This window comes from Rattus rattus, chromosome 12 (assembly GCF_011064425.1).
Source record: "Rattus rattus isolate New Zealand chromosome 12, Rrattus_CSIRO_v1, whole genome shotgun sequence".
Classification (NCBI taxonomy): domain Eukaryota; kingdom Metazoa; phylum Chordata; class Mammalia; order Rodentia; family Muridae; genus Rattus; species Rattus rattus.
In genome coordinates, this window is record NC_046165.1 from 66,829,276 (window position 1) to 66,851,349 (window position 22,074).

At 44.0% G+C, this 22,074-nt stretch overlaps 1 protein-coding gene across 2 annotated transcripts in view; it reads left to right on the top strand.

Moving 5' to 3' along the window:
• The first annotated feature begins 3,936 nt into the window (after nt 1-3,936).
• Nucleotides 3,937-22,074, top strand: part of Micu2 (mitochondrial calcium uptake 2) — a 78,819-nt gene continuing 60,681 nt past the window's right edge. For both annotated transcript variants that reach the window (XM_032918366.1, XM_032918367.1), the window contains exon 1: nt 3,937-4,171. In XM_032918366.1, the coding sequence (XP_032774257.1) occupies nt 3,962-4,171 (210 nt within the window). In that variant the 5' untranslated portion in view covers nt 3,937-3,961. The remainder of the gene's footprint in view (nt 4,172-22,074) is intronic.

A 22,074-nucleotide genomic window follows, 5' to 3' on the forward strand; every position in this document is an offset into this window, starting at 1 on the left:
ACTCGGGTCTTTTTTTTTAAGATATATTTATTTATTTTATGTATATGAGTACACTGTAAATTCAGACACACCAGAAAAGGGCATCAGATTCCATTACAGATGGCTGTGAGCCACCATGTGGTTGCTGGGGATTGAACTCAGGACCTCTGGAAGAGCAGTCAGTGCTCTTAACCACTGAGTCATCTCTCCAGCCCCGAACCCGGGTCTTTTGCAAGAGCATCCAGCGATCCTAATCGCTGAGCGATCTCTCCAGGTCCCCGATCTATCAAACTTTTAAGTAGCACACTCTGGAAACTGTTGCATCCTCTCCCCCTACCCCAGTCACTTAGGTCAATTCCAGCCCTTCTACTGGAAGCCTCATAAACACACATTGTATGTGGTCATCGCTACATTTTACCCCTCACCCTTTCTCTGCTTGCAGCCCAACGGTAAAGGGCCATCTGGCACTACTGAAAAATCTACCCAGTCTTACCAGTGGTGAGATAGTCTTTTCTGCCATAACACTTTTGTCCCTCCTCCAGAGAAAGAGTCCCGAGTAAGAGAGTTAAGAACAATATCTTGAAACCATCCACGGTACTACTCTGTTTCTCTCCGATTATCATTTTAAAGCAGACTGTGTGTTAGAGCTGAAGAAGCAGCAGTCCCTTATTTGGGGATTGGTTTATAAACTGCATGGTTGAAAATACACCCCAGCTCAGGGCTTTTTCTACAGCTGGGAATGAAGAAATGAACAAAGCCAGGGCCCCAAAAGACCAATATAGTCAGCAGCTGCCAGGGACAGTTTCATACTTAGAATGGATGGTGAGCTGGCTAGAGATCGGGTTTATTAAAAGACTTTGTTTCCTCTGCAAAAGAAAAGTTTGAATATACTAATTCTTAACTGGGAGTTTTAGGGGGCTGGACCTGCAATATGAAAACAATCTAATTACAAAGCAGTTTTCCAAGCAAGGTCAAAGATTCCCACCTTAAAGTAAAATCCGCAACTCTAACTGGGCCTTTGCTTTGAAAAAATAAGAGCAAAAGGGTAATAGACTGTCTGCATGTCACCCCAGACTCAGAATGGGTGCCCAACATCTCATCAGCCATTTATATCCATTCCCCATATGTCTGTTGACTGGATGTCTACTGTGTGCTGGACAGTTTATTACGTGCCGGGAACACAAAGAAACGAAGACATTCTCAACTATGAGGCTGTCAAAACGTGGGGGGAACAACGTTTTAAATATGTTGAGTGAAGTAACAAGAGTGTGCACCTATCTTCGGCTTGGGGCCATGGCTGAGTAGTAGATATTGACTCCACTAAGTAGGTGGTGGAGCTATGCAAATTAGACAGCTTGAAGCAGATGAAGAGGTTTCTGGAAAGTGAGACTACGCTATAAGATAAGATATCCATTGTGTCCCAACATGTCCTAGAAATTCACTGAATCGCCAAGAGTCAGAAACGAGCCATGGGTCAGCAATCCAGAACAGCAGGCTGCATGTCAAGAACTAGTAAGTCTAGCAGCGCTGTGACTGAACCTGAGGAAGCACACCAGGTGAGCTGTGAAAGGGCAGGAAGTCTCGGGTTAATATGGGTTAGTGACTGGAATCATGGGCATGTAGTCAAGCTCATTTGTGATCACGGAGCAAGAGTAAGCCAGATCTTGGGACAAATTCCCATCTGTCGAGAGTGCACCATGTGCCAGGCATCTGGCTAATCACTTCCTGTAAGTCATCCCATTTCATTTCCCATCTGAAACTGAGAGGGCTGTTTACAGATGGGAAACTGAGCCTCGGTGCCCTAAATCACAGTGATGTTACCGGCAGGGCCGGAACTCCAACAGTGAGGCCTGGCTCACAGGTCTGCTGACTTCCCTGCTAGGAAGGCGCGTGGGAAAGGCTGAGGCACCTGGGAGAAGGAACATACTGACTGGGATGAAGCAAGCAAAGACAGCATGGGTGACAAGAAGCCAAGTGGCTCCCTTTAACTTGTCAAACGAGATCTGGTACGGCAGCTTTCGCTGCTGTTTTTATTTTTATTCCATTAACCCTTCAAAATGGCCATTGCGGTACATCAGGAGTTCTGGCACCTTTGACGTGGCCATCAAACTGCTACACACCCAAATAAAGGTTCTAATGACTGAAGCCAGTTAGGGGTTGAACAAGGAGATAATTAAGTTTACTCAGCAGGGGTGAGGAAGAATTGAGGATCCCAGGCTTCAGAACGAAGCCAAGTTTCCTGCCGGGATGAAATCCTTTCTACCACCAAAAGAACAACCAGCCCTGAGGTCCTGTTCCACATCTGCCATAGAGAAGACAAGTGGGGCCCTGGTGACATGGGGCATGGAGCAGGTGTGCGCCTACTATTAGTCCCAGGTGGGATCAGTCAAAGTTTTGTTAAGAACAAAATTTAAAGGGAATGTACAGTAAATAGCTGTTGTTTACAGTACAGCGGCTCTGTCTGGGAGATCTGAGGAAAATCATTGTCAGAAGTCTGGATCAGACATTATTTAAGAGAACGAAAGACCAGCAGCTCAGGAGGAGCAGACACACGGGGACAGTCCCTTGAAAAGTGTTTGCCAGATTTGCAAGATTAAAAAAATCCCAAGGTAAACAATGGTTGTGGCATAATTAACATGCATAGGACTTAACAACACTGACCTTCACACCCAAATGATGTTAAAATGCTAGCATTGTGTACATTTTACCTCAATTAAACACCAAAACTTAGGGGCTGAATAGACAGCTCACCAGTTAAGAGTGCTTTCCGCTCTACCCAGAAGACCAGAGTTCCATACCCAGCACCCATATCAGGTTGATCACAACGGCATCTACCTCCAGCTACAGGGGTTCAAACACCCTCTTCTGGACTCTGAGGGCACCCATCCATATGTGACATTATATACACAATGTATATATATACAATATACACACATGTATATTCATAAAAAATAAGTCTTAATAAATAAATGTAAAGCTCACTTAGCTGTAAAAGTGGAGTTCTGTAAGGGTGAACGTGTACACATAATCTTTATTTCCTTTTTTCCCTCTTGACCCAGGATTCCACTATCTACCCATAGGTGGCCTGGAACTCACTGCACAGACCAGAGGTCAGAAAACAACTCTTACGAGTCTCTTCTCTGACTTCCAGCTCAGGCAGTCAGGCTTGGCATGAGGTGCCTTTGTCCACTGAACCAACTGTCTCAAGCAACTCAATACAGCCAGGCACGTATAGGGCAAATATAGTATTGTTAAAAATGCAGAACTTTTCAGTCCCTTACCCAAGCCTCTTTGAGGATGGAATTCTACTGTTGCGCCATGCCCACCGTGATTATACTTAGCACCCTTTGTGGATTATTGGTAGAAGTGTTTTCCTTCCCAGCTCTAAAAGTGCCCATTTAAGACTGACATAGGCTTTCCCGAGGGAGAGCCAGAGGTGCTGTGTTTAAATCTACCGACCAAAAAGTCATGCTAAATCTAATTTGACCCCACACTTATCATCACTCTTCTAATTCCCTATTCTTAATCTAGTTTGTCTGATACATTCCACCCAGTACCTATTACCCTTCTTTTATTTTAATTTCATGGAGGTAATGTTAGAGGCCAGAAGAGGGCGCTGGATCCTCTGGAGCTGGAGTTATGTGTGGCCTTAAGTTTCCCGAATCCGACTGTGGTCCTCTGGAAGGGAGCAAGCACTATGGACCACTGAGCCATTCCTACAGCCCCTTTCTCAGGCCACAGTGGTGCCCTGACCTGTTTGGACAGTTTACCAGCTAATTCATGTCTTTTGCCTTGGAACCTGTCACCTGAGCCGAGGGTCACCTCAAAAACCACCCTTGAACGTCGAGAAAGCAGCCACACCTAGCAACACACGCGCAGAACATGGTGGAGGTTGATGAGCTCTCGCGAGAGCTCAACTCTATCGCGTCCTCTGGCCACCAAAGGTGGGGGCGGGGCGCGGCGCTCGGGCGCTTCCGCAAAGATGGCGGCGGCTGCGGGAAGAAGCGCTCGGCTGGCGGCCTGGGGCGAAAGGCTGCGGCGCGGGCTTGCGGCGGGGCGACGAGCTGTGCCGAGTCGCGGCCCTCTGGCAGCGGCTGTGGCCGGCGTGGCCCTGGCAGGCGCAGGAGCGGCATGGCATCACGGACGCGTGAAAGCAGCCGCGCGCGAGAGCACCCTTACGGGGTTCGTGCAGGTACGGCTCAGCCCCGCCCCGCCCTAGACGCCCCTGGGAGGGAGGTGGAGGCACCGGAGACCCCAGGCTGCTGGCGGGAGCCCGGACGACCTGGGAGGAAGGTGGCGGGAGGTCTCTCTGGCGACGCGTGTGGGCGTGGCTCGGGGCACGCCTCTGCCCACCTGGTGGAGAAGGGGCCTTGAGGTCTGCGGGTGCTGGGCACCCTGTGTTTCCCCCTGGAGGCACCTTTGTTAACCTTTATTGCCAAAGGGTTCCCTGGTCGCTTCTTTGTTGGAAAGGGTGGAGTCGTCCTTCGTCCTACTGTGAGATCCACACCCCCTAGCCTAGAAAATATCAACTGTAAAAGTTAAACAGTTGTTAGTTGCAGATTTTATCAGCTCTAATGACTACTGTTACATAAGTCGAAACCTTAATGTTTTAGTGGACCCCGCCTACTCAGCAAAACAAGTTTTCCTAAACCCGAACTGTTAGGATGCAAATGTTAAGTACCCTACTTTCAGATAAATACTGTCTGGTAAAACATTGGAAGTTTGAAAATACTCACTAAGATTTTTATAGAGAGAGAAGTATTTCAGTGTTTAGGTTTTTAGTTTTGTTTTGTTTTTAATTAAAAGCAGTATTTTATTTTCCTTGTTCTAGTGGAAAAACTCAAACATTAAAATAAAGCAAAACAAAAAAGCATACCTTACAGATTAAAGGTTGGTAAATGTTATTATTGAGATATAACAGTTTATACAAACATTGACTCCAACCTCACACCACATCTGATTAGAGTTGGAAAAAACTTCTCATGCAATATAGACTTTCTGTTAACTTTTTCAACGATTTATTTTCATTTACATATATGAATATTTTGCCTGCATGTATGTGTGTACATTGAATACAAACTTGATGCCCAATTTACATAAGACTGCATTGGGCCTGGAACTAGAGTTACAGGTAATCCTAAGGGACCACATGAGTGCTGGGAACTGAACCTGGGCCCCCTATAAGAGCAGCCCCGACATTTTTGTTAATCCTATGCCAGACAAATTTATTGTTCATTATCGGCTTTTCTTGTTGCATATTGAATTCTATCCTATTCAGAACCTTAGGTTGGTCCCCCGTGTGGTATTTTACTTTAACATCAGAAACTACCTAGGATAATAAATTGACTTTTCCGGGGTGGGGGATGTGCTGGCGCTGAGTTTCCAATACAGTAGGCAAGTGCTCCACTACTGACCGACTTCCCACCCCTCCAGTTTAAAACTCTGTAACACAGAGCCACCTTAGTCACACTCCATGATCTGTTATTAACTCAAAAAACTTCAGCCCATGACACACACTCACTGTCCAGGAACTAAGTTCAATTCCCTCCCACAAGCCCTCAGCAGTTATAAGCTCTGTTGACAGCAGTCGGCTTGGTCTGCTCTTTGGACTAATTGAAAACCTGGGATTTTATGCTTTTGCTCCTACGGTGAACATTCCTTCCTTTACAGTGGCTGAAAACTAGTGCATGCAGTGTTGCTGTGTTTTGAAAACTCCCCTCTAGAGCAATAATTTGAATGTATTTTCCTATTAATGCTCCTCCACCATTTGGTCACAGCTTTATTTTATGTGTATGTTACTGTGTATGTGGACCTAGTATAATCATGGGAATAGCCTTCACTTTCTTTCTTTAAGTAGAAACATCTAAAGTTAACTTTTCTACTTTTTTATTTCTATTTATTTACATTTTAAGTGTTATCCCCCTTCCCAGTTTCCCCTCTACAAGCCCCCCATCCTCTCCTCCTTTCCCCCTGCCTCTTTGAGGGTGCTCTCCACCCACCCACCCACTCCTGCCTCAGTGGCCTATCATTCACCTATCCTGGGTCATCAAGCCTCCACAAGACCAAGGGGCTCCCATCCTAGTGATCCCAGTTCTTCCTATGGGGTTGCAAACCCTTTCAGCTCCTACATCCTTGCCCTAACTTCCCCATTGGGGTCTCCGAACTTAGCCCAATGTTTGACTGTGTATATTTGCATCTGTATTGGTCCAGCTCTGGCAGAGCCTCTCAGGGGACAGCTTTACCGGGCTCCTGACAGTAAGCACTTCTTGGTATCAGCAACAGTGTCTGGGTTTGGTGTCAGCAGATGGGATGGATCCCCAGGTGGGGCAGTCTCTGGATGGCCTTTCCTTCAGTTTCTGCTCTAATCCTTGTCCCTGCATTTCCTTTTGACAGGATTAATATTTTTGAGGTTGGTGGGTGGCCCCATCCCTCAACTGGGGGCGGTGCCTATCCACTGGATCTGGTCTCTAGGGGTTGTATCTTCTCTTTGTCGGGTGTTTTGGCTACAGACCTCCTTCCTGGGTCCTGGAAACCTCTTGAGTCCCTGGCATCTATCTGGGACTTTCTAGTGATAGCCTTCGATTACATTCATCACAATAAATGATTTTTCCAGTGAAAATGGAGAACTCGTGTTAATGGTGTCCCACTCTTTTCTGTTTCCCTTGTGACCAACAGCTTGTCACAATGGTTCGTGCAGGTCAACAGTAGACATCCAGGTCATAAAGCAGCTGACAGGTTGTAACCCTTCTTTCTTTCCTTCGTAATTATTGAAATCCTGTGTACCAGGGCCGTTTGCAAGGAATGAGGTTAGGAAGACAGCTTACTGAAGTCTGACAGCAGAGGGCAGTTTTAATGCACTGTTATAAAGCTGGCTACCCACCGTTGGAGGGTCTTAGAAGAGCACCCAGCATGCTTCCGGTTTCCTGAAGGGATGACAAAGAAATGGTCATCCTGGAACTGCTTGGCAATCATTTGGCAGAAAAGGAGTATAGGTAATTGGAATATCTGCTCAGAGATCTACAAGAAAGTTTAACTCAGCAAAAGCAGGCGCTGTGAGACTGGTGTGTGCCCTGACCTGGAATGTCACTAAATCCCCTAAGCCGTATAAGCAGGACTTTTTATCTGAAGGACTATGGGAAGCCATTGCAGGAGTCCTTGGACACGCACACCACCCCACCTCCACCCTCACCCCCAACCCCACAGGAGGCATCTTAGGTAGAAGAGGTTACTTTGTTTCCAGTACCCAGAGGTCTAAACTTCTCTAATTAACAGTACAAACAAGGCACAGTAGACCAGCTCAGCTGTGGGTGGCGCCCTCATACAGTCTTGCATATGAGACCATAACTGGATGTGGGATTGTTAAAAAAAAAAAGAAAAAGAAAAAGAAAAGAAAAGGAAGGAAGAAGAGAGGAAGAAAAGGAAAGAAAAGGCCACAAATAGAAGGTTTCTAAGCACCTGGGGGGTGGGACAATTAAACATAAAACACACAAATGGCAGGTGTTTTCAGTATGTGACTTCACTGGAACCTTGTTCTAAACACACAGTATCCACTGTCTGAACACTTTGGCTTTGATTCCAGACAGTTGTATTTAATGAATTGCAGTGTTTTTTCACTGCACATACAAAGATTTCTGCTCTTACAGAAACATAGTGATTTTAAGAACCAAAACAACAACAATTTCTACCACCATTTCTCAGTGTGTATCAAATTATGTCTCTCATTGTATTGTGTTTAAATATTTGATTTAAGTTATTGATCTTAGAAAGTCATTACATGAATCGTGCTTGGAATTAGGACATAATTTTCAACAATTTCTGAAGCACCCATAAATACTCATGTGTCTTTACATATATTGTGTGCTTGCATTGATAACTAAAAGAGCAAAGTATCAGTCAACTTCAGAAAAACATTAAAAACACACTACACCCAGCAGGGCCAGCTCTCCAGCCAAGATTTAAGGGCCACATCTATCTTATTAAGTACGTTTTAAATTTTTATTCCGTTTATTTGTTCATATGTGTGGGTCTAACTGCTCTGCATGTATGGAGGCCTGTTGTGGTCTGTTTCCTTCACCGTGTGAGTCTAGGGACCAGAGCTCCAGTCTTGAGTCTGAGTAGCTTCCTTACCTACCGAGCCATCTTGAAGGTCCATTGTTTTAAATTCTTTTTCTTTTTTTTCTGCATGTGCATATATGTGTGCGTGTGTTCATGGGCGTGCATGTGGAGGTCTGAGGTGATGTCAGGAAGCTTCCTCAGTCGCTCTTGCACCTTATTCTCTGAGGCAGGGCCTCTCAGTCAAACCTAGAGCTTGCAGATTCTGTCTGGTCTTGCTAGCCAGATTGCTCTGAGAAACCCATCTGCCTTTCTAAACCGGAAGTACAGACAGGCACCACCCAACTGACCTGGGATTTATGGCATGTGCATGGACTCTGGGGTCTGTACTGTGGTCCTCTTGCTTACTGCACGCACTTCTAACAACCGAGCCATCTTCCCATCCCTACCCAAAAGTGTGTTTCCCTCTTTAATAAATAGTAAAAATAATGTATAAAAAAGTTGTGATAAGATAGTTTGATAACTTATTGTCAGTAGATGGTTTAGTGTACCTATTTTACATACCTCCATAACTTCAGTTATAAGTGTTTACAGCATCTCAGTGTCCTTCTGCAATTCTTATTACGCCCACCGTCTTCTCAAGCTCCATACTGTTTGGTTGCCTCTGTGGGAAGAGAATCAAGACCTTAGAGACAGGAGTGAAATAATAACGAGTTAGAGCTCTCACGGTAATTAGGAAATGGTGGCACCTTAATCCAGAGACTGATCACAGGAGAAGCTGTCCAGAGTCTGACCCACCTGGTCTGATGTGAGTGCGATTGTGCTGTTTCAGAGCGTGTAATGAGTGCAGTCGGGTACCACTGCCACCTCCGGCCGGAACTTTGTAGTGGAATTTCTTTAGGTTCTTCAGTAGATGAGTTGCTTCTAAGTTTTGTCAGGTTATATAGAATATAATCGATGTTTCCTTGGCTTCACTTCAGATGTATTCTTTTGCTTTTCAATGAAAAGAGTCTTCTGCTATTTAAGTGGTCGAGTTGTTTGGTTTAACAGTGGACATCACTGCATTTCTATATCCTAAGTAAGGGTCAGTCCACATCCCTTATTACATAAATTCATTGGTGTAGTCCAGACAGCAGCATAGAGCAATTCCCCACTGTCTCAGATAAACTCCGTTACACTCCTGAAACCCTAGACACTTGCCGTGTTCCCACTAGAGAGAAGTGAGGAGGAGGCGGTACCCTTTCTTCTGCTGTCCACGGTGTATTATAGCTAGAATAAAAATGCTACAAATACTTAACTGAATGACTAAATAAATTGATAAGGCTTTACTTCTAATAATTATGTAATTTCTCAAAGTCTAAAATTCATTTCTTTTACCTATCCATAGAAAATTGGATTTTACTGTTATATTATTGGCATTTATGTATCTTTATACAGCAAGGCTTTGTCTTTTGCTATGACATTTAGTATAGCGAATATCAACTAAAGAATTTAGGTAAAATCAGTGATTTCACTCCAACTAAATTGAAGGGCTTCCTCTGAGAAACCTCAGACCAATTAGATTACTTTTTAATTTTTAAAGTATTTATTTTATATATGTGCATTCACTGCAGCTGTCCTCAGACACACCAGAAGAGGGCATCGGATCCCATTACAGATGGTTGTGAGACACCATGTGGTTGCTGGGAATTGAACTCAGGACCTCTAGAAGAGCAATCAGTGCTCTTAACAACTGAGCCATGTCCCCAGCCCATGTATAGCCCAGACTGGCCTTGAACTCGTGTTCCTCCTGCCTCTGCCTCCTTCAGCAAGTCCTCCACCACACCATGCGCCTTTTCATTTGAATAGTCCTGGCGTATAGCAAAAGCCAACTGAATAGTGTATTTTGGCGTCACGTAAAGGTTAAATGCTGGGTACTGTTAAGATGGCTCTGGGTAAAGGAACATTTACCAAGCCTAACCTGAGCTCAAGCCCTGAGACTACATGGTGAAAGAAGAAAACCAGTTCCTACAAATTAATCTCTGACCTCCACAGACACACACAGCACAATCAATAAATGGGTTTTCGTCTCATTTTTTGTTGAATGCTTATATTTGTGTGGCACTGCTCACCTCAGCTGAAGGTTATAGAACGTCTGTATCTCTGCAGTACCCTCAAGAAACCCAGAAAAGCAGCAGGGCCAAAGCATAGCTACCTACCTCTGGGCAAGGAAGACTGGACACTGAGGCAGTAAGGTCGGGACACGGAAAGCTGAAAGTCAGCCTCTTTGCAGCACTTACGGATAGATTCTACAATAGGAGTCTGCCATGTCAGACAGGGTGACTGGGCTGACGGACCTGCACGTCATAGCATTTCATGGTCACTGCGTGTTGAGCTGGGTGTAACTCAGGGTCTCTGGAATTGCTGTAGAACTGCACTGAAGAGCTGTCTGGAAATGCCAGGGAGCGAAGGATGTTTTCCTGAAGATGCAGCTAAAGCCATTGTACCTCTCATGGGAAGTGGCCTGGACCTCTGACGTGGGCCTTTGGGCTCCATCTCTGAATAAATAAGATAGACTGGGACATAGGAACAGATGCCTTTCTATTTCCGGTATCTTTCAGTGTCAGTGCACTGTCCTCTGGTGACAGCTGGCAAAGGAGAGGAATTCCTAAGCTCCAGGCCCAGTGTCATGGAGCAGACCCGAGAAGAGTGACTGAATGAAGACAGTTCCACCGAGTTCCAGGGGACAGGGAAACTCAAAGGATTTAATATGTGAACTTAGGAGAGATGTGAACAAGCGTCTCTTCACCCTAGATGGAGCACAGATAACCAAAGGAAGAGCTCCCTCAGTCTACCCTATTGACCTAGTAAATTTGTTTTGCTCTGTTGCAGACGCACTGGTTACGGCAGAGTGGTTGTATTGCTGAAAGTCCTGCCTTGGTTATTGTACTCTAAGCTTCTCCCAAGACCAGGTGCAGCCGAGACACAAACGCTAGCGTGCGAGGTTTAGGTAGGAGGGAGTGGCTGCAGTCCCAGGGCAGAGTCCGGCGATCTCCCTTTCCCATGAGAGAACTCAACAGGCTCAACCTTAATGAAGGTCGATAAGACAGGAAGTCTCAGCTGCCCTGCTTCAGATAGCAATGGCTGAGCTATGGGACCTGTACTGGAGTGTAGTTGATAGACAAGGTGTCACACCATTACAGAAAACTTAACTGTCAACCGGCATGGGGGCACATAGAAGGCAGAGGCTTCTCTGAGTTCTAGGACAGGCTGGTCTGCATAGTTCCAGACAGGCAGGGTTATGTAAAGAGAGTCTGTCTAAAAACAAAAAAAACAAAAATGGGAAAGAAAGCTGACTCACTCTCCTTCTTCCAGCAACAACCAGAGCCAATAGCTCCCTCCATGCCTCTTTCCCTGTCTCTTCGGGGATTCGGCCTGGCTTGAGCTTGCATGGTTCTTGTGCACACTGTAGCAATTACTGTGAGTTCATGTGCAATTGCCCTCTTACGTCCTGCAACCAACACCTTTAAGGTGGATCTTTGTAAATATCTGGCAGGCATAAGACAGTTACCCAGTATGTCAGCATCCCTTAGAAATGATGCACTAGTATGACCTTTGCATCCATGCCTACAGCCACCTCCATGACTCACGTCTTCAGACATGTATTTTAGCTTTTAGTATTACTCATTCTTTACTATGATTGAGCATTTTAGTGGCATCAAGATGGGCTGCAGTACTAGTAGGAAGCTTGAATTCTTAATTTTTTGTTTGTTTTTTCGAGACAGGATTTGTTTGTGTAGCCCTGGCTGTCCTGGAACTCTCTTTGTAGACTAGGTTGGCCTTGAACTCAGGAGATTCTCCTGCCTTTGTTTCAAGAGCGCAGGGCTTAAAGATATGAGCCCCCCACCACCTTCTAGCTTTAGTCCTCCTCTGTTCTTAAAGCATTTTCTCCTGTCACTGAGTGGTGGCTAATGCTTGGTAGAATGTCCCTTAGGATTGGTCACTGTTTTCTTGTGGTTTATGTACTTTTGTCAGGGATTCCACTGAACCGCACAGTCCTTACAGCGCCTCAGATCAGGCGGTACAGGACGTAGCTTGCTGTCCACTGGTAATACTCATCCTGTGGTGAGGTAGCATTTGTCAGGTTTCTTCACTGTAGATTAAAAAGTATTACATTCTGATTAGTCAAGTTCTATGGGGAGCTACTTTAAGTCTTCATTGGACATTAAACTAAAGAGTCCAATTTCCTCTTGTCATAAACCAAACATCCCTGTGTATCTCGGGAAACAATAGTTAACCTCCTCCCACTGGTGCTGATGCTGCCCTTTCCTTCTACTAAGTTTAGATGTCGCTTATGCTGACTTGATCCTGGAAGGATCTGCAGTGACTTAGAAAAGGGCTGTTGCTGGGTACAGGTTCCTAAGGGAGAGGAAATGGTAACAGGAGAAAGACAGGCCAAGAGGGTTAATGCTGTGAGATCCTGGGTTGTGCTTCAAGTGAGCCATACATTCGGTTTATCTCAGCAAGGTGAGAGAAGCAGGCTTGTTATATACTTCACGTAGAAGCATAACTGATCCTGTGACTGGAGTTTACTGTCCTGTTCCTCTGATAAATACGGTGGTCCTTCCTGTGACAGTCTCCAGTCTCTACTGGAGCAGAATGCTTGTCTAACCAAAAAGCACAAGGTCAGTGGCCACAGACGTGCAGCTCAGCAGAGTCCAGGACAAAAGTGAAGGAGTGCTTATATTTGTGGTGTGTACTTCTGTGCAAAGGAGTAAGAAGATGGTTAAGCCACTAACAGTGCATAAACTGAGACTTGCTGCGCTGTGCTGGAGTGTGCTTGGGTTCATTTAAATTACTGTGTCACGTAATAAGATTTGCAGCAGCATATGGAAGCTCGATAACCGTGAAACATTATAAGGCCAACGAATATGTAAATCTTTCTAACAAGAGTGCAGAGAAGTTTTTGTTTTTATCTTACTGCCTCAGGTTAGAATGTCTGGAAACAGATAAACACTGACAACCTTTGATGTTAATAAACCCAAATGAAAGTCAAAAAAATCACAGTGGGTAAATGGCTAGAAAATGAAAAGAGAGGTGGCACAGCGACTCCTGTAATTAGAGGTAATCTGTGATTTGGCATAATTATTTGTCCTGCGTGAACAAAAGCCTGTCTTCCCTTCGTCATTATAGAGCCAGACTTGTTTGTCTTACTGTACCATGTGGGGGAAATTTCCTGCAGGGCCAAGGAGAAAAGCAAAGCAAATGCTAACATAGAAGCAGAAGACGTCCCCTTTCCTGTCGCAACTCAGTTGGTTTCACTGAGCCCAAGTAAGAAGCTACTTCTGCTTGTGCTGTAACACAGCCTTCGTATATGCTCCATATAATGTGGATAAATGTGTGTGTAAGGGCTTCCAGTGCATAAACATAGCCGAACCACTAATGGTAACAGTGTAGGAGCTTAAGGGTCTTGTGCTTGTTATAATAGGAGTAACCCAATTCCATGTATAACATTACTAATGTTTCTGGATTTCAGTACAACTTGAATATTTTGTGAATCATATTTTAGTGATATTTTTGTATCTGGTGATACAAAAGTGTTTGTTTCCATCTATGAAAGTTCCATGAGTGTGTGATAGGTAGAGTAAGGTTGGGATCACTATAAGGCCTTATCCGGTCCTACTTTATCCACATTATATGCTCCATATGTTACATACTAGGGGTGTCATGCCTAAGATGCCAGCTATCTTCGTCCTCAACCTCTTAGCTGCTATATACCTGGGAAATGAAAATCACCTTTTAAGTTAGGTAAATATAAGTGGAAAGAATAGGTGTATGTCAACCCATTGCTCCAGGTACCAGGCACAACCTAAAGCTTGCCTGTCTACTCTGGGATTATGTACAAGAAGCTGTACGTGGGTTGCTTTCTGTGGTTTGTTTATGCAGAGTAGATATCAAGAGGTTAAATCTCATCTTTGTATTTTTAAAACAAAGTCTTTTTCAGTTTCATTTAGCCATAATCACCTAATTAAGAAACCCATTTAAATCAAAAGCAGATCCCTAGGAAGGCATGTCTGTCGTGTTTAAACTCACAGCCGTGGAGTTTGGGGGATGCTGGGAATTTACCGAGGATTGAAGTCTGATCGGTGTACTGCTATTGGGTGGTATCGCATCATTCTCTGTCTGTATGTGGCTTACTGGGTGCCCCAGCGGTGGAGCCGTAGCTGCTGTACTACCAAGGAAAAGCAGTAACCAGCCGAGTGCCTGAAGGCTCGTCTGATAGCACCACATGGTGAGCTGAGCCAGCATCCTTGGCCCTTCTGGTGGAGCTGCAGAGGTGCTGGGTGTAGAAGGTGGTTTAGTGGCAACCAGAAAAAGTAAGAAGAAAGCATTGGAGTTTGGCCACAAACCACTGGGATCAACGGTCAAGAGGCTAGAGAGAGGGTCAGCAGTCGAGAGCACCCACTGCCCTTACACAGGGTCTGGGCTTGGTTCTCAGCACCCACAGCTCAGCCTGTAACTCCAGTTCCAGTGCATGGAGAAAAGAACATAAACAACATGGAGTGCGGTGACAGAAACAGTCAGAATAGTACGTTCCCAAAAGACACTCTCTCAGAAACTCTTTCCTGTTTACTCCTATCTTCTCAGTGATAGAAACATATTCAACACTCCAGCTTTTTTCTTTCTAAATGAAGGCTTTGTATTTTGTCAGTAGGTTTGATCATTGCAGTGGTTAGGTACATTTATGTTACAGCCGTGGCAGTTATTTCTTGGAACACTAAAATAATATTATAATTAGTGAAATTTCTTGAAATATGTTAGGAGAAGACCTAGAGATGTTGGGGTTTTTTTCCTTAAAAATTACTTACATTTTTTCTTTCATTGGAATATGTGTATATATTATAGAAAATTTAGGGGGAATAAAAAAAGAAATAAAAAATTCTGCCTCCTCCCATGACTTGAAAAGACTAGTTACTCGTAAAGTTGAGTAGAAAGGTCTCTTTAAATTTATTTAAAACCTTACAAGACTGTAAGAACCAGGAAGGAGCAAAGATATATCCTACGGCTTCAGAGCAGAAACCTTGAACCTCAAGTGTGTTACTGTATGCAGACTGGACCATGTTCTGATGAGTCAGTCCATGAAATCATGTGGAAAGTGTGTTTGCTTTTTTTTTTTTTTTCAGAAACTTCACAAATAGTCAAAAGATTAAGAAAGATGACAACTAATGAATTATTGCCCATTGTTGTAGAAGAGAGCCAAGGATGCTAATGTAGCCCTGTACTCTAAACACTTGAGAAACAGACCAGTAGTTCAAGGTCATTCTTCATTACACACCAGGTTCAAGGTCAACTTGAGCAGCATGTGGCTCTGCACACACACACACACACACTCACACACACAAACACACACACACACTCACTCACACTCACACACACACACACACTCACACACACACACACTCACACACACTCACACACACACACACTCACACACTCACACACACATACACTCACTCACACACTCACACACTCTCAGACCTATTATAAAAATAAAGCTTTTAGCCCTGAAAGCAGTAATTATGGTGGTTGCCGGCACTGCGCACAGCAGAGTGAAGCCCTCAGGCCTGTTTGAGAAGAACCTTTCCCTGCGCCCCTGCTCTTCTGGCCCTTGTCTGCATTCCTCTCAGTGCTTCTCTGGTAAAGCCGTATTTACCTCGCTTATTCTGGCATCTGCTTGTGTGTAAAGCAGTGAGGACAGCATCCACAGGGCTTTGGGTGATTCCAAGGAAACAACAGAGTGAAAACAAGTCAGAATTATGCAGGTCCTCATGTAAGACTGCCATGAGCTTTGCTTTGCATCTGTCTCCATCACCGTCTCTGAAAAAGGATGAGAAATCTGGACATTTTGCCATACCTTGAAAGTAACGTCAGGGGCCTATGCTTTCACTGGTTAGGATCCATCTCTCTGCCTTCCTGATTCTTAGCATTTGAAAGTCTTCACAATATCCTCCTGTCTGTATGAGAGAATGGTTTCTCTGCTCCAAGTACACAGGTGGGGTCACTGAGATCATGTGCTCTGTGACCTTTCCTCTTCCCTCGGTGATTAAGAGCATTGATTACTCTCCAGAGGACCTGGGTTCATTTTCCAGCATCCACATGCCAGCTCACAGCCTCTGTCACTCCCATTCCAGGGGACCTGACACACTTTCACAGAGACATGCATGCAGGCAAAACAGCAGTAAACATAAAATAAAAATAAATTGTTTAGAAACTAATTTTAAACAAAGTTCCAAAATCCACTTAAGTTTTCAAAAATTCAGTTACTCTTTGCTATGTCACTAGCAAGGAACTAGCAGCTTGGATATGGACAAATCTGGTACCTGAACCATTTCAGAGCTTCAGGCTCTACTCAAAGCTGCAAATGTCTGTTCTACTCTCTCCCCAAGCTCACATTATTCTCTTGATTATCACCAGTACAGTGGTAGAATTACCAATGCATTTTAAGAGGAAAACTAGGCTGGCAAGAACAAGAGTTCAAACACTGAGCCAGGAACTATGGCAGGAAAAACATGACTTCAGTAGTTGATCCTTGACCTTCACGCTCTCACTCAAACACAAGTGTAAGTAATAAGTTAATGAGGAAAAAAATAAGAGAAAGATGACCAAAAGTTGGCTCTATCCACACTCTACCCTTTCAGTCTGTAACAACTTACATGTTTGGTTTTGCTTCTTCTAAGTGTTGGTTTTTTGAGACAGGACCTGTATATATGAAGCAGTAAGAGCTCGTAACTGCTGAACTATCTTTCCACTTCACTGGCTTTGTTTCTTACCTAAGATTTTAGGGACCTACACCTGTACTCAAGTTACATGTGTTCCCCCCACACACACACACACACACACATGTAAACACACATGCATGTCATTAAAAATAAACTGTTAAAAAATATATAGTTTTTTTGTTTTGTTTTGTTTTTTAAGCCAGGCAGTTGTGGCACATGCTGGCACACCTCCCAGCACTTGGGAAGCAGAGACAGAGACAGGAAGGTCTCTGTGAGTTCAAGGCCAGCCTGGGACTATAAATCGAATTCCAGGATGGTCAGAGAGGAAGGAAAGGAAAGGAAAGGAAAGGAAAGGAAAGGAAAGGAAAGGAAAGGAAGGAAGGAAAGAAAGGTAGGTAGGTTTTTTAAAAATTATCTTATATTTTCAAGTATTGGGGGTTTGTTCTGGTTTCCATTTAACTGACATACCTCTGAAGAGCCTCCTTTGGCACAGGCCCCTGCCTGCATGTGACCAGCTCCCCAAACCTGGTTCTTGACTCACTGGCAGGTTTGTTTTGTTTCGTTTTGCTCTGTATATGTGTGTGTGTGATTTGGGGTTACTTTGGTTTGAAACAGGATTTCACTGTAGCCCAGGTTGGTCTGGAATTCATTGCTAACCAACTACTCAGTGTCCCAAGTACTAGAGAAGGAGGTGTGAGCGAGCGTGTCCACTCAGCTTCTCTGTCAGGTTTTGTCCGTGTGACCCCACTCATGAAGGCTGCAGAGACTGAACACTGGCCATGGTCGCACTGTTAGAGGACGCGGGTTCACTTGATTAGCAGCTTTACTTTTGTTTTGCTTAAATCCAAAAAAAAAAAAAATCTTTTCAGGGGTTATACAGCAAATTCTATTATGGAGTTTTAAAACAATCCTTATCACAGTATCTTCAAATTACTAAAAGCATGCATATGTCATCATGAGCTCTGTTGAAAGAATGATGGAAAGGTAGAAAGGGGGTGTTGGCAGACCCTGGGCTGAGGCGATTTTACTACATTTGTGCACAGAGGGTCCTGAGAAGTCTTTGAACAAGAAATTAATCCGTCCCAGTGCTGTAAAGCCCTGTGACTTGCTATCTGTGTTGCACACGTATAGAGCCCTGCGACTTGCTATCTGTGTTGCACACGTATAGAGCCCTGTGACTTGCTATCTGTGTTGCACACGTATAGAGCCCTGTGACTTGCTATCTGTGTTGCACACGTATAGCCTGTGGTTCACGTGCCCCTGCTGGTGTTGCTGCCTGCCCATTGGCTCATCTGCTCACTTCCTGCAGATAACTGTTTCAGAAATGTTGTATTTCAGGCTGCCAAGGACCCAAAGATGAAGCAGTGGGAAAATCCATTAAGACCTAAACTACCCTGGGAGCAGGCCTGAAATCTATCAGATTATTCATTGAGATTTACAGGAGAGTGAGACAGCTGGTGTAATCCAGGTTCAGAGTGTTCTGTTTCTGAGAGGGCTGTTTCATGGCCTCTGTGCTAAGCAGAACCAAGGCAGTCCCCTCTGGTGTAGTCAGCACAGCCACCACCTGTCCATGGCTTCCTTTCCTCTTTTTCTTTTATGAAAGCATTTGAAAATCTACAGTAATAAGTATGCATAATTCGTGTTCATAATAAAATTATTACAAAGGGCCTTTATTTCTCTTCATGTGTGTAGTGTAGTTATTTAGTAAAATTCCACGTGGCAGAGTGCACAAGGTGTCTAAAACTTTTAGTACATTATTAATGTTGAGATATATACACAAAACAGATTTTAGTATATTGGTTCTAAGACTAAATTTTTTCTTAGTTATTGTTAATAGCACACCTTCAATTGAACTGGGCAGTGGGGGACAGGAGAAACCAGGCATTTCCTGTTCTGGGAGAATCCAGTGAAGGCAGACAGTTCCAACATAGAGCATTGGAGCACTGATAAAAAATGCCCTCCCAAGGAGGACACCTATCCCCGGTGCTTACACCAGGAGGGACTCTTGGAGGAGGTAAATTTAAACAAGGAAGTTACCCAGTGCGGGGAAGGACAAGGAACCACAGACTGAATTGTATGCCTAGCTTTGTCGCTTGTTTCATTACAGTCAAAAACAAATAAATGGTTGGTGTATCTTCTAGAAAGGATCACTGAAGTCGATCAAAGGCAGCAGAATGAGTATTAGCCCAGGACACGCCAGCCAGCGATCCAGATCAGTTATCAGACAGTCCTGATCGCAGCAGCCAGAACTGCGACCGACAGTGTGGGTTACAGGTTTGCTTCTCACAGAAGCCAACTCATTAAAGGCCACGCGATCAGTGAGAACATGGGTTTTGTCTTTGATTAAATTACAAATCCGTCCCTTTGTTTTCTTTCTTTTTCTTCATGTGTGTACTTCTTTAGTGAAACTTACGACTGAATATATTTTTTTTCTTTTCTTTTTTCTTCAGAGCTGGTGACTGAACCCAGGGCCTTGCACTTGCTAAGCAAGTGCTCTACCACTGAGCTAAATCCCCAACCCCACGACTGAATATATTTAAGCTTTCATAATCTTGCCATTTACCTGAAAGTGCTTTAGAACTTCTACTCTTATTTTGTTTTGAATACATTCTCATTTATATGCAGTCAGCATACGTGCCAGGTTTGTTGTTTTTTTAATAATTTTAGGTTTTTATGGAGTTAGGTATGGGGACTGAGAGATCGCTACCACTAATCAGCAGTGAACTCTAAAAAGCCACCTCACTGTGTTGTCCTCTAAGCTGAGGGAGAAATGAAGCCAACAGCCATTTGCCAAGGGTCAGGATGAGGGGTATGAAGGAGTACTGAGAACGTGGGAGCATGGGGACCACGTGGTCAGGATGAGTCACTCTCCTTCCACAGCCCTGGCCACAGACTGCAGCTGTTCCAGGAAGGGCTGGGAGGAGCGAGGGAATCCTTTAATCCAGCTCTTCTGGCTCTGAACTGTGTCGCATACTGCAGGACACACTATGCTGAGTGCTGTGGTCCCTGCCTGCAGCTTCTGTTCCTGACTCAGCCCCCACAGCATTCCCAGCTCCCCTAAAGCTTTACTTTCCAAGAGCTTTTGCATGATGCCTGTGGTTTGTCCAGTAGATCAAAATCTCTGTCAGTGGCTCCTTAGCTGCCTAGGGAGAAGGGCTCACACCTCAGACAGATGCCTGATACCAACTAGCTTTATGCATAAATCTAATTGCAAAAATCTTTAAATACACTAGTCCGGTGTGTATCTTACTATAAAAAAAAACCAAAATACCATGATTAATTACCTGCAAAGATAGTGATTGGAGCATCACTGTTACTCTTGTGGTACACACACCGGGTAACTGCTGCTGCTGCTGCTCTCCTCTGTTCAGCTCTCACTCTCCAGAAAGCAGAGAACCATCTGTGTCTGCTCGATGCTTTGTCACAGATGTGCCTGTTAAGTACGGTTGCTGTTAGTGATTGTAGGAGAGTTCACACATTAGTGTTTACCTTCTACTATTTAGGGAAGGAACCAAAGTAACCCAACTATTTCTTAAGGAAAATGTTACTTAATTAAATTGGAGTGAGTGACACTGGTAATATTTTAGAGTCATGTTGAGATTTTAACTTAAGTAGAGTGTGTGTGTGTGTGTGTGTGTGTGTGTGTGTGTGTGTGTTCACTTGAGTTCTAAGTTAAACTTTTTGTTCAGATCACAGAAGTTACAATGTGGCTCTTAGAAGGCAGTATAGAAAAATGAATATTGGGGTTGGGGATTTAGCTCAGTGGTAGAGCGCTTGCTAGAGGCCCTGGGTTCAGTCCCCAGCTCTGAAAAAAAAAAAAAGAGAAAAGAAAAGAAAAATGAATATTATGCTAAGTAGTCTGTTTTATAGGGGAAAGAACAGTAAAAGAGAAGCTGTGCTGTTTTTTATCAGTGCCTTTCTTCCCTCGACACAAGTCCATTCTGCAGGGTTGGGGATGAAGTACGTGAGAATGTGTGTGTTACACCAATAGAAATAAAATATAACAGCATATAATACACACACGCGCCATTTCTTCTTGCTGTGCTTATCTACGAAAAGCCATCCTCACTCTTCTGCTTCAAGAGAAGGCTGGAAGGCCATCACTAGACAGTCAGCAGCAAAGCACCAGAGAGGCGTTCCCAGTGCCCAGGGTTCTGAGAATAGCCCCGTCTCCTTGGCCAAGGCTCTGTCACTGTAGAGTTCACCATGAGACATAACTCATGCAGGGAAGATTTCTAATTTAGTCTGGAGTATTTTGTTTCATATACAATAAAATCTCCTTCATCCGGAACAAAGTAGAAAATTTGTAATGAGTGAAAATTTCCAATCGTAAAGTTTTCTTTAAGAGAAGACATTTGGTCACAGCACAGAATGTTCAGAGGCAGAGCAATTTTATTCCATCCAGATTATTACCAATTCCAAAATAAAGGCCCCAAATGAATAGGTCTTACTTACTGTATTTTGTCTAATGCTCTGTGTGTGTGTGTGTGTGTGTGTGTGTGTGTGTGTGTGTGTGTGTGTGTGTGACATTCTGAAAGCTGTAACACTAAGAAAGGCCCTTTCTGTTCCCACTTTATTCTTGAGAAAAGCAAAGACTAAAGAATGTTATACAAAGAGCAGAGAACTTACTTTTTGTAATTGGTCACTTCATGGATAAAAAGTAGAGACAGAAGGGTGAAGCACCTGTTGCTTTAAAGGCAATAAATGAGTGAAATGTTTTAACAGAAGTCCTCAGCTTTCAAAGATCTCTTTTATCCATTTCCCATCACTCACTGCTCCTAATACCTTTGTCACATTTTTTACTGCATTACAAGTAATCCTTGAAATCCATGGAGCATTTTATATATAACTAGAACCATGTGGACGGTTCTCACATGTGCAGTTTAGCCCCAAATCCCAGCTTCTTCTTTTCTTCTCTCTCTCTCTCTCTCTCTCTCTCTCTCTCTCTCTCTCTCTCTCTCTCTTTTTTTGTTCCTCCTTTCCCACATATTTAGTCTTAGATGCAGGTTTGCGGAGCAGTCATGGGGGTAATGGGAAGAATTTCTCCCCCACTCACCAGCTTCCATCTAGAAAGTCTCAACATTCTCCCTAGGTTTAGGGTAACAGCCTCCAGCAGGCCCTGAGCGGCCCTTTGATCTCAGCCTGCATTCTGTCCCTCCCTCTTCCTTCCCTAGGAGCTGGCTCCCCAGGCAGCTGCCTTGCAGGAGTCCCTTATTTATATGTAACTGTATACACTGGCCAACAGAGTCGATTTGTAGAAGCACCTTATGAAGTCTTGTTCAGA